This window comes from Typopeltis vanoorti, chromosome 2 (genome assembly GCF_054136105.1).
Source record: "Typopeltis vanoorti isolate ZY-2024b chromosome 2, IOZ_Tvanoo_1.0, whole genome shotgun sequence".
Lineage (NCBI taxonomy): Eukaryota > Metazoa > Arthropoda > Arachnida > Uropygi > Thelyphonidae > Typopeltis > Typopeltis vanoorti.
The window spans coordinates 16552534-16564976 of record NC_143550.1 but is presented as its reverse complement, the minus strand read 5'-3'; the positions used below and the strand labels follow the sequence as shown (position 1 = coordinate 16564976).

General features: G+C 35.3%; 2 protein-coding genes across 2 annotated transcripts in view; both read left to right on the top strand.

Annotated features, from left to right (window-relative positions):
* Window positions 1–12443, top strand: part of LOC150108847 (heat shock 70 kDa protein 14-B-like) — a 210673-nt gene that overhangs the window by 27756 nt on the left and 170474 nt on the right. Inside the window, exon 2 of the mRNA XM_090403712.1 lies at window positions 6829–6933. The gene's annotated coding sequence lies outside the window, so the exon portion shown is untranslated. The remainder of the gene's footprint in view (window positions 1–6828; window positions 6934–12443) is intronic.
* LOC150108848 (heat shock 70 kDa protein 14-like) overlaps window positions 1–12443 on the top strand; it is a 111307-nt gene that overhangs the window by 92808 nt on the left and 6056 nt on the right. Inside the window, exon 6 of the mRNA XM_090414384.1 lies at window positions 6829–6933. Coding sequence (XP_090270510.1) covers window positions 6829–6933 — 105 coding nt within the window. The remainder of the gene's footprint in view (window positions 1–6828; window positions 6934–12443) is intronic.

The following is a 12443-nucleotide window of genomic DNA, read 5'->3' as shown; positions in this document are numbered from 1 at the left end:
GACATTGGAAGGGGTTTAAATGGTGATATACAGTTGTGTGCAGATGATGCAAAGTTTGGAAGTTATGAGAAGTAGAGCAGATGTTATAACCTTGCAAGAGGACTTGATTAGACTGTCTGAATTGGTGAGTGTGTGTGTGTGGGGATGTCAGATATATGTTACAAAGTGTAAGGTTTTAAAATTTTGAAAGCAAAATGGAGTGCAGAGTATAGGATTGGTGGGGATATCTTAGAGAAGGTGGAGGAGATGAAAGATTTAGGGATGATGGTGGATAGAACTTTTTATTTCAGGAGAATTTACTAAAACTGAGGACAACACAGCAGATTATGGCAATGATGCTAAGAACACTGACATGTACTGTAGAATTAAGGATGCTATGATTCCATTGTACAAGACTTCAATCAGGCAACCAAATCTCTGCACAGACTGTATGTGGATTACTGTGCATAGATTTGATTGCCTGATTTTCAAAAGGACGATGAGTTGTTGGAGGAGATTTAGAGTTGATTGACTAAGTTGGTTTCTGTTCTCTGGAATGTGGAGTATGAAGACAGATCAAGAGAATGAAAATTGCAGAGCCTAGTGGATAGAAGGAAGAGGGGAAGATAGGGACATGATTGAGACATATAAGTTGATTAGGGATAATTACCAGATTAATGTGGATGAGATTTTTCATTGAATGTGTGGAGAGACAGGGTGGGGGGAGAACAAGAGGCTATCCCTGGAAGCTGTATAAGGAGTGTGTGAGCAAGGGGGTAATGAGTAGAATTTTTGTGAAGTATGGCGAGTTCATAGACAGTGGGACCTCCTATGATGAGTCTCTTGAACTCCATGGAGGTCTAATAATAATAATGATAATTTAGTTGAACTTTTCTAATAGTACAGTCATCTTCCTTGGAGACTTTTGTTCACCATTCCAATTGGCTTTCCTTTTCTGTCTGCACTGATCCAAAAGGCAGAGATAATGAGGCATTTGTTATCACCAGTGATTTTACATAAATTGTTTATTTACATGCCAGCGTAATAGTAGATATTCCTAACCACCTTCCACACACTTTTGATCCTATACTTGCTGGTGAACTCTGTGGTACACATTCTTGCATGTTTGTTTGCTTTCTAGGTATTCACATTACAGTTTAGTGTTGATTACGTCTTCCATGGAAGAGCATGCATTTGTTCCCTTCCCATCACCCCAATTACATGGGAATGAAATTCGTGAATATCATTCTTATGTGATTCATTTCTTTGATTGGATTTTGTCTTCTAATACAAACATTTGTATCAAATGCATCACTGAAATTTCTGATAGGTTATTATTATATATCTGACCCCCATACAGTGAAATGACTCATTGCAGGAGGTCCTATAGTCTTTCATGCAAACAGATCATCGAATGATACCTTAAACACATTCACAGTTTCTGCACTTACCACACTTTCAGGCAATGCATTCCACTTATCAATCACTCTACTTTCAAAGAACCTGCTTCTCAATATCTCTATTCATCCTTCCTTATATAGCTTCCAGGGATTGCCTCTGGTACTACCCTTTAATCTTTTTACTCTCTGAAATATCTCCTCCACATTAATCTGATAAAAATCCTTCACCAACTTATGTCTTGATCATATCCTATTTTCTTCTTCTGTTCACAGGGTTCTGTAAGTTGTATTCCATCAATCTCCTTATCTGACATTCTATAGATCTGACACTAATTTAGTAAACCTTCTCTTGAACCTCTCCAATATATCCTCATCTCTGCTGAAAACCAGGCAACCAAATCTGTGCACAGCAGTCCATATGTGGCCTGATCAATGCCTTATACAAAGAAAAAGTATAACTTCTTTGCTTCTGTATGTCATTACTGGCATTATTTGTTAGGATGTGCTTGCAATTTTTAACTCCTAAACATGAGGTCTCAGTTCACCATCACTCCCAGATCTCTCATCTCTTACACCTCCTTCAAAATTTCTCCATTAATTGTATGCTCTGCATCCCAATCTTGCCTATCAAATTTCAAGACTTTGCAACATTTAACTGATAGCTCCATTAATTTGCCCATTCACATAGTCTAAGATCATCCTGCAAAGCAACAATATCTGCTCTACTTTTCATATCTCTTCCCAACCTTGCATCATTGGTAGATGAGGCATGTACAATTTCATTCTGTACATGCCTTATTTTATTCCTCATCTCAGTTCTTCAATTCTTGCATTCCAGCAGTCATTCCCACTATTGCTTCATCAGTCAAACTTTCTCCATTTCCATAGTCACTCCAGTTCTTGCTCTGTTAGTCAAACAGTAATTATCCTCTTGTATTTGAAATATTTATTTCTTATCTAAGCTGCAACAATTGGCCAAGATCATTCAAAAAAATGAGAATTAAGCTTTATTGTGACTTTCATTGAAATCTCTATATTCAGTTTTTGCCTCTACTAAAGCATGAAATTGTAGCAAACAAATTATCAGTACATCCAAAACCGAAAGGACCAAGGGAGGAAGCTTCATCATGCCCAGATGACAGTCCAACTTTCTGGCCCTCTCTGTCAAAGCTTTTTCCCCATAACTTTTGCCTACCATTATTCTTCCATTGTTGCACTCAACTGGGTGTGTATCAGTGATGATGATGAACAGCCTATTTTTCTACCCACTGCAGTGTGAAGGCCTCTCCCATTGAGGGAGAAATTGCATCTCAGTATTGATACACTCAGCGACCAGGCTGGCTGTGTGTATCAATACTTGCAGATAAAAAAAAAAAAAACTAATCACCAAGCTTCTTACTTTTTTTTGCAAATTCTGTCATCGATAATCTCAGTAAATGTCATACTATTCCAGACTCATTACATTCAGTACCTCATTGGTATTTTGCAAGAAAGAGAATGGGAGGGGGATATTGTCTGGATATCAAGAAGTATTTTTGTCTATATGGCATATCTATGATTGTTCTGAAGGTTATTGCTTCAGATTTAATCTGTATTTCCTATTGCCTTAGTCTCTCCTATTCCATGCTATTTATCCTGTAGCTTGAAAATTAGCACACATATTCATACTCGTCCATTTCCTAAGAAGGGTGATAAATCTTTACCATCAAATTATTAAATTTTTCTCACTTCACTTAATACATTAATGCCCAGTGTTTATTATCCAAAAGCTTCTCAGCCAAACGATGATCATCACTGTGGATTTTTGCCTCTGTCAGTTAGCATGGTATTTTCTTGCTTATTACCCACTATTTAGACAAATACCATGGAAAAGTCAGTAAAAACTCAAATTTTAATATTTTTTAAGCCATTTGATAAAGTTGCCACAAAGGTCTATATGCAACTTTCATCTTATGTACTATCTTCTGATTTTTGCAACTGAGTTGCCAGCTTTTTTTTTGTGGTCACACATTATGTGTAATGATGGATAAATATTACATCTGTATCTAAGGGCTCCATTCTTTCTCCTACTCTTTCTTATGTTGGAAAGAAGAGAGTGGAAGTTATGATATTAGTCTATTGCATTGCTCTTTTTCATTGACAAACTTTGCAATTACAAATCACCAAAACCTCTAAGATGTCTATTTCTGTTACCTTAAATCTGATCTTTCAACCATTCTTCATTGGGTTCTGACAACTCTGTTAACTTCAATGATGGTAAAACTTGATCCTGCAGCATATTTCTCACACACAAAAAAAAGGAAATCTTTTTCTTTCAGTCATGATTTTGACAACATTAATATCTCTGCAAAGAGGTGTTGATTCTCTTGTTGGGGTAATGCTTAACCTGCAGTATTGCCTTCTCTAGGCAAATCAGAAATCCACTCACCAGCTCAGTACTGTTCCCATGTTTAGGTTGATCCTAAAACTTTTTAAATATTCTTGATTCGGTGCAGAATAGTTATTGATTAAACCTCCATCTCTGACCATTTCAGTACTCTCCTTTTCACATTGAGCTGCTTGCATTTTCTACAGATATTTCTATGGTTACTGTACATCAGATTTATTATTTGTAATTCCTCATTCTCCTCTAAATCTGCTAAAATACATGCAGCAGCTAATCAGCATTCCTTATTATTTAGCTTTAGACTCACTGAACATGTTTTTTTCTGCCTTTCTTTACCCTCTACTGCTGTAATTTGGAGCAGTCTTCTTCTTTGTGTATTTCCTCTTATATGGATCACATCATGTTTTTATTCTTTCTTTGATTAATGTGATTTTATTTTACAGTTCTCACCATAATAATCAGGGCTGTGGTGTCAGTACATGAAGTTATGGTACCTTCAACTCTGACTCCAAGTGTTCTGGCCATTTTTCCATTTAAGCCTAAAAACTCTGGTTGTGAAAAAAAGGATAGAGGTACACTATTCTTCACTGCTATTTCAGTGATGTGTTTTTTAAACTTTTTCTGGAGTCATTGTTACAATAACTTTATCAGATGTAAAAGATCTTGGTAGTTGTGAGATCTGCTGGAGAAATCTACTGGAGGCATTCACTTGCCTCTAGTAGATTTCTGATCTATCTTTAGCCTTGAAGTAGTAGAGAGAGAGAGAGAGTGTGTGTGTTTTATTGCTAAAGAAAGATCAGAAATCTACTGATCTTTCTTTAGTTTAACATATTATTTATATTACAATTTAAATTCATTAAGAGTCGGAGTCAGTACATTTTTACCGATTCTAACTCTGACCCCACAGCTCTGATAATAATACATGTAAATTATTACTCTTCTGTGTCTATCTTTTTTTATTTCAAGAAAATTGAAACAATTAAATTTTAATTATGCACAACTTTTGTTATTGTAAGTATAAAATTAAAAGACATAAAATATTTTTAAATTGTTGTTTGTTTTCATTTGTTTTCAGTTATTGATAAAAACTGTGTAAACACATTTTTAAAGATTATTTACACAAATATTTATTTTATCATAATTAAATTTCTGATAATTACCCTCAAGGTGGGGAGAGATGTACAGAATACTATGATAGTAGTGAACATGATTAAGTTTCCATTATTACTAACTGCCTCTCAACAGTTTAACTCCAAATTAGTTTACTGTTGGTCAGGACTTCGTAATGTCAGATCTTATGTTTTGTCCTTTTAAGGCTGTTCTGATTGCATGAATTTAACTAGCTCTTGATCTTCCTCTTTGTCTTTTTCAGCCATCTTGGAATAAAATTTTTGTTAATCTTTCCTTTCCCCTTTTAAGTGACAATAACATCTTAGATTAGCTCTACTCACACATTCCTGAATGCTGACTCCCAAGTTCCTTGTTAATAATTTCATTTTTCATATGATTATGCCACTGATTCTTTCTGTTCACATTAAATTTTCTGATATCTGTGGTCTCTGGTTGGACCAAATGTTTTATTTCTGACACATCTTTCAAATCCCACTCAGTCAGTATCAAAAATACTCTTTGGTTGGAGAGACATTGATTTGAATCACGTATATGAAGAACCTTTATAAGAGTTATTCATCTTAAGTGAATTAACTAGTCTCATACAGAGATGGTGAGGTTTTTCCTCCCAGACACAGGTTTCTCATTCCTGCAAAACAGGCAACTTGCTGGAAGAACAACCAATTTACAGCCTCAGTGCATTTGCCTCATAACCTTAGTTGCTGAGGCCATAATTGTGAAACAAACAAAAAAGATTCTCAGATCTGTGTGTTATATTTTCCATCTTCACTGAAAATTGTGCCTAAGAAATGTTTTGTTTTATAGGTCTCTATTCAGGATGTAGATAATATTTTCAATGTTCCTGCCTATTTTCATAGTTTTTGTTTTTATTGCTGGATTTCATACTAAATTGATCACTTCAGTTATTCAGCATAGTAAGAATTCTTCAGAGTTCTACTAGATTTATTTAAGAGCATAACATCACTTGTTGAGATAAACATCTCCAATTCTGTTGTCTGGTTAATGCCGCTTTCCTTCTTAATGTGATCTATATAGGTGATGAATATTAGTGGAGTTAGTATGTACACCCTTCTTTTGCTCCTGACTTTACATCAAACCATCTTTCTGTACACTTTCATTTTTAATTGATGGGTTACAACTTAAGTACAGACTGTATAGTGCTCTGTATGATGTTCTGTTCTCCAAACAAACTGCATCATTTATACAGTTTTCATCTTGGCTCCTTGTTATATGTCTTTTATGCATCTCCAAAACTGTAATACAGATCTTAGTTTTATTCCTGTGATTACTCAACTGTTTGTCTTAAAATTAAAATCTAATCTTGACAACAACTCCTGTTTGGTGTGAACCCAGCTTGTTCTTCACCAAGTTTCCCTTCTCCGGTATACTTGTATTAATCTTACCAGAACACTCAGTAGGGAAATTTTTCTGTAATTCTCACACTCAATTTTATGTTCTTTTCTTATAGATGGGTACTATGACAGTTCTACTCCAATCGTCTGAATTTAATGAGGTCACTTAATCCCCATCTTCTATTGTGCATCTTGTGAGGAGGCATTATCCAACTAGATATTGAACAAGGAAGGGCTGGTAAATTTGGGACTTGGTCAAACAAACTGTGTTCTGTATTAGCTTAAACCAGAAAAAAAAAATGATGGTACAACATGATATTAAAATATCATAAAATGGAGTAATGACTAATAAAAATATTAGCTGTTTTGTAACCTAATACAACCTTTTCTTTTGGGCAGACTGAATTTTTTTTAAGAATTGCTTACTTGACACTTGAGGAAAATATACTCCACATTTATTGGGAAACATACCTCATGGTCATCCATGTCTCTTTATTTAGTAATAAGTTTTATTGATAATATGTATAGAAACATTTTTTTTGGAAAAAAATTATCTCATCACGGTTTTAATCTCTTCTAGGCAAGCAGCTAATGAAGCAGGATTTACAGTTTTACGGATAATAAGTGAACCAGCATCAGCAGCACTAGCTTACAAGATTTGCCAAGAACCATCGGATAGTATATGGTACTGATTTTTTTTTCTAAATCATTTTTTTTTAATTGGAAGAAATTTAAAAGTGGGAGATGCCATTTTATGTTTCTTTTTTATTTCCTTTTTGCTTATTGATGTTTGTTATGTTTATGCAATATTTTAAGATGCACATATTTTTGTATAAATAGCTAAAAAAACAAAAAAAAAAACTATATTTCTTGCAAGTTGTTAATAGTTAATTTATCCCATTTTTTCCCATCTAATTCTCATCTGGTTTACACATGGTGCATTAAAGAAATGATGGGGTAAAAAAAAAGATAAGCTTTTAGGTACTTAGTAAACTGTTTATAGTAGTTCTTTACTCCTTTTTTTACAGAATGTAATCAGGAATACTTTTATATTTTTATATTAATACACATATTAAAATGAATTGCTTATTGCTATTCAGGTTCCTGTTCATTGGACTTCCAGTATAGAGACCACACGTTTAGTAATGAGAACTAGTTTAGTAACAAGAGCAATTAAACCCAGTGAACTTTGTCAGTCACTGGACTTATATCATCAGGAGCATAGGGCTTGTAATTAATGGATGAAAAAACTAGAAATAATAAGTATACATGAAAGATTTTTCATGAACTTCACCCGTATAGTATGCATAACAATGATTAAAAAAAAAATAAAAAAGAGAGAGAGAGAGAGAGAGAGCATGAGAGAAAAGGAACATAAGATAGACAGTGGAAACCTGAGGTTTGGGTCAATGGATAAGAAGAAATATGGATGATGGATTGTTAGCAGATGTGTGAGTGTTCAAGAAAGGATTAAGATGGCCAAGAATCTGGGGAATGTATAAGCAAATTGTTCTGGCTAATAGGAAATGGAGGTTCATTATTTGATGACTTCAATTATAGTAATATTATTATTAGATTATATAGGCACCTTCATGGAGTCTGAAGACTCATCGCATGAGACTCAATCTATCCTCACAATCTATTATACTTCTCCTTTGACCCATTAACAGACAAAGCACTCACAACTGACTCTGGCAATCCATTCCACTCATTCACAACTCTCCAAGCAAAAAATCTAGTCCTCACACCCCTACTAATCACACCTTTATTCAGCTTCCAGGGATGACCCATTGTTCTGCTCCCTCTAGCTAAAGTGCTGAAACATTCCCCTGCATCAATCCTGTAAAAGCCCTTTAAGCAACTTAAATGTTTCTATCATATTATCCCCTCTTTTTCTTCTATCAACTAACTTCTGCAATCCACGCACCCTCAATCTATCGTCATAGGGAACATTCCACAGGCCACTCACCATCATGGTCACTCACTTCTGAATCCTCTTCACCTCTTCCTCATTCCCAGGAGACCCAGACTTGAGCACAGTAATCCAAAAAGGGGAATAACAACTTTCTCATCTGTACATGTGTCCTTCAATAGCCAAGTAATCTTATGGGCTACCTTAGCAATATGTCCTCTAAACTTTAACTCTGTGTCTACCCTTCCCCCCCCCCCTAAATCTCTAGCTTCATCTATTTCCTGGAGTACAATGCCATCAATATGATACACAGCTCGTAATCTATTTTTCCCAAAATCGTAGCTTTACATTTCTCCACATTAAACTGACAGCCCATTTAAATTATTCTGCAAGCTCTCCAAATCACCTTGATTAACTATTACTCTACCTAATTTTTCACCATCATCAGCAAACAACTGAATATTTCCTGTATCATTTATGTACAAATTAAACAAGCACTGAACCTTGCACAGACACACACGCACACACACACTACTAGTCACCAGTTTTTGCCTTCATTCTGCCCCTCCATATACCACTTTTTGATATCTGTCCAGCAGTTACCCTCCAATCCACTTCGACAGTGTCATGTTCATTCTCATTTGCATAACAGAGTTTCATGCAGTATTCTATCAAATGCCTTCGCAAAATTATCATGTAGCCATTTCCTTTATCTAATTCAGCTGTTTCTTCATTATAAAAAGTTAATAAGTTACTAAGGCATGACTGACCCTTTACAAAGCCGTGTTGACCTATGAGACTGAATGAAGAGATGACATCAAAGGACAAAGAGAATTAATTTCTGGAATTAATTGAGAGACAGCTGCTTTATGCAGTATGTAACAGAGAGCACACTAGGATCAAGGATCTTGGATCAGAAGACATAAATGAGGTGTTAAATCTTCCTCCAGTTAATGAAAGTGACCATGAAATGATCACTTGGGTGGTGACCAGCCACATAAGGACTTCAGTGAGAAAGGATTATATATGAAAATATAAAGCTGGAGATTATGACAAACTTAGAAGACAGCTTGCAGCTATATCATCGAATGAGGAATTGGATGCAAAGGAGATCAGTGCTGCATGATTCCTACTCAAGAACTATTTAGCAGAAGTAGTGTCTATTTTATTCCAAATGTCAGGAGATTAAATAAGGTGGGTATGAAATTGATCACTGAAAAGGTAAAACATGCAATCTGGAAGAAAAGAATTATGGTAGTAACACAAGATGGATGGAAATAACCAGGTGCATGAGGAATAAGGTCAGGAAGTAACTTGCTTGTTAAGAGTAACAAAAATGCAGTAGCAGCAGTTAGCTAATGAGACCAAAAGGAATTCTAGGGAGATTTTTCAGTACATGGCCAGTAGAAGAAAGAATGATTTTGGAAGGACAATACTGGTTGGAGAGAATGGTAGAATGATAACCACTAAGGAGGATATAGTAGAGATATTAAATGAGCAGTTTCCGAAGGTATTTTCTGAAGAAACTTTCACTACATCACACCTAAAAAAAAAAAAAAAAAAAAAAAAAAAAAAAACATTAACATCACGCAAAAATGTTTCCTATTTCTTCTCTTCGAGGTCACAGGATTTGATGAGAACTATAAAACAAAATCAGTTAACTCCAGTCTTAGTAAGCATGATTTCTTTTTCTTCTCTCAACAGTTGACATTGAAATCTAATAGAATAACTTTTACATGTTTTTTCTGGGAAACAAAAAGTAATTACATAACATCTCTTGAATAAGATTATGTCATCATCATCATCAAATTCCTGCCATGTACCCTCAAGGGGTGTACAGGATATGACAGTACTACATGAAAAAATTACATCATTACTAACTTCCTATCTACAATTTTCCTCCAAATCAGTCTGTTACTTGTCAAGACTCCAACATTATCAGATCTTATATTTTTATAGTCTAAGGCACTTTGTACCGTAACAATCCACCTATAACATGGTCTTCCTCTGGGTCGTTTTCCTGCCAACCTGGCAGAGAACACTTCTTTTGCTAATCTTTCCTCTCCCATTCTATTTAAGTGACCATACCACCTGAGATTAGCTCTGCTAATGCATTCCTGGATGCTGACAATGTCAAGTTCTTTCCAAATATCCTCATATATGATATTGCCATTGATGCCATCTGTTCACGCCTCTAATCTTTCTCAGGACTCTCATATCTGCGGTCTCTAGTCTTTGGTCAAGTGTTTTACTTCTGACCCAGCTCTCAGATCCATAAGTTAAAACTGGTTTGAACACTGTCTTGTATACAGCTAATTTAGTGTTCCGACTAATTTCTCTCTTATTCCATATGAATTTATTCAATTGACTTCCTACCATACCAGCTTTGTTGATTCTCTTGTCTATTTCCATAATAAATTTACCATCTTCACTAAAAATCGTGCCTAAGTAGCTGAAATGTTTTACTTGTTCAACAGGTTCTCCATTCACAACGCAGTTGACATTTTCAATGATTCTGCTTATTTTCATTGTCTTTGTCTTTTTATTGCTGACCTTCATACCATATCTATTACAACAGCTATTCAATTTAGTCAGAGAATCTTGCAGACTTGTAGCGGATTTATTTAGAAGTATAACATCATCCGCATAAAGCAAAGAGCTGACATTAACATCTCCAATTTTGATATCAGGTTTAATACCACTTTCCTTCATAATATGATCCATATAGATAATGAATAACAGAGGGGATAATGTACATCCTTGTCTCACATCAGATTTAACATTAAACCACCTTCCTGTACTTCCTTCAATTCTAACTGCTGACTTACAACTTAAATAAAGACTAAGTATTGCTTGATATAATGCCCCATTGATACCATATAACTGCAGCGTATTGAATAGCTTCTCTCTTGGCACCTTGTCATATGCCTTTTCCAAATCGACAAAACTTAAATACAGATCTGTTATATTTCCATGCTTTCTCGACTATTTGTCATAAAGTGAAGATCTGATCCTGGCATCCTCTATTTGGCCGGAATCCAGCTTGTTCTTCACCAAGCTTTTCTTCCACAATTCTTCTCAACCGTTTCTCAAGTATACTTGCATAGATCTTGAAAGGAACACTTAGTAGGGAAATACCTCTGTAATTCTCACATTCAGTTTTATTTCCCTTTTTATATATGGGTACTATGAGAGCTCTACTCCAATCATCGGGAATTCGTCCCTCTGTCCAGGCTTTCTGAACTATGCAGTGCAGCCACTGTAAGAGTTTTATACCACCATACTTCAGCATTTCTGGTCGAATATCATCTACTCCTGCTGCCTTTCCACATTTCAAGCCTTTGATGGCTTTTTGTACTTCAAGTATGGATATATATTCCTGACTGCATGCCTGGTCAGTGCTTTTTATCACTGTGCTGTCATCACTGCTTGTTTCATTTAGCAGTTTTTCAAAGTAATTACTCCATACTTCAAGGATATCTTTTTCTCCTGTTTTCATGTCACCTTTATCATCTCTAACTCCTTTTACAGCACTCTTTCCTCCATTCCTGAGCTTCTTCAACAACCTCCAGAATATTTTGCCACCTTCTTGATATTTATTTTCTATATTCTTGCCAAAGTCCTCCCATGACTTTTGTTTAGCTAGTTTTACACAATGTGTAGCTTTCTTACATTTGTCTCTGTATTCTGTAAGAGTAAAAGCTGACTTATTTGCCAGGAACTTTTGATATGCTTTCTTCTTTTCCTTCACTGCCTCTTTAACTTCCTGTGTCCACCAGGGAGTTCTGATTTTTTATCCTTGCACACAACCTCGCCATATGCCTCTCTGGCAGAATCGATCAGTGTTTTCTTCAGAGTTTGCCACTGAATCTCCAAGGTTTGATTCCTGTTCTCAAACTCTTTCATTTTCTTTTCAATAATCTTTTTGTATTTTAGTCTACAGTTCACATCTGAGAGCTGCTCAACTTTTATTCGCTTTAAAACTTTCTTACATGTTATTCTTTTCAATATGAAATTCAATTTTATCCTGCTCAAGACTAAATAGTGATCACTTCCAATTTCAAATCCTCTGTACACTCTGGTGTCCTGCACCAGGGAGAAAACATCACTATCAACAATAACATAGTCAATGAGACTTTTCTTATTCCTAGCCTCTTCTCTCCATGTGAATTTGTGCACATTTTTATGTTGGAACATGGTGTTAGTAATAACCAGTCCATGTCCTGAGCAGAAATCCAACAGATATTTGCATTATTATTAGCTTTGCTCTTTTCTTCAAATTT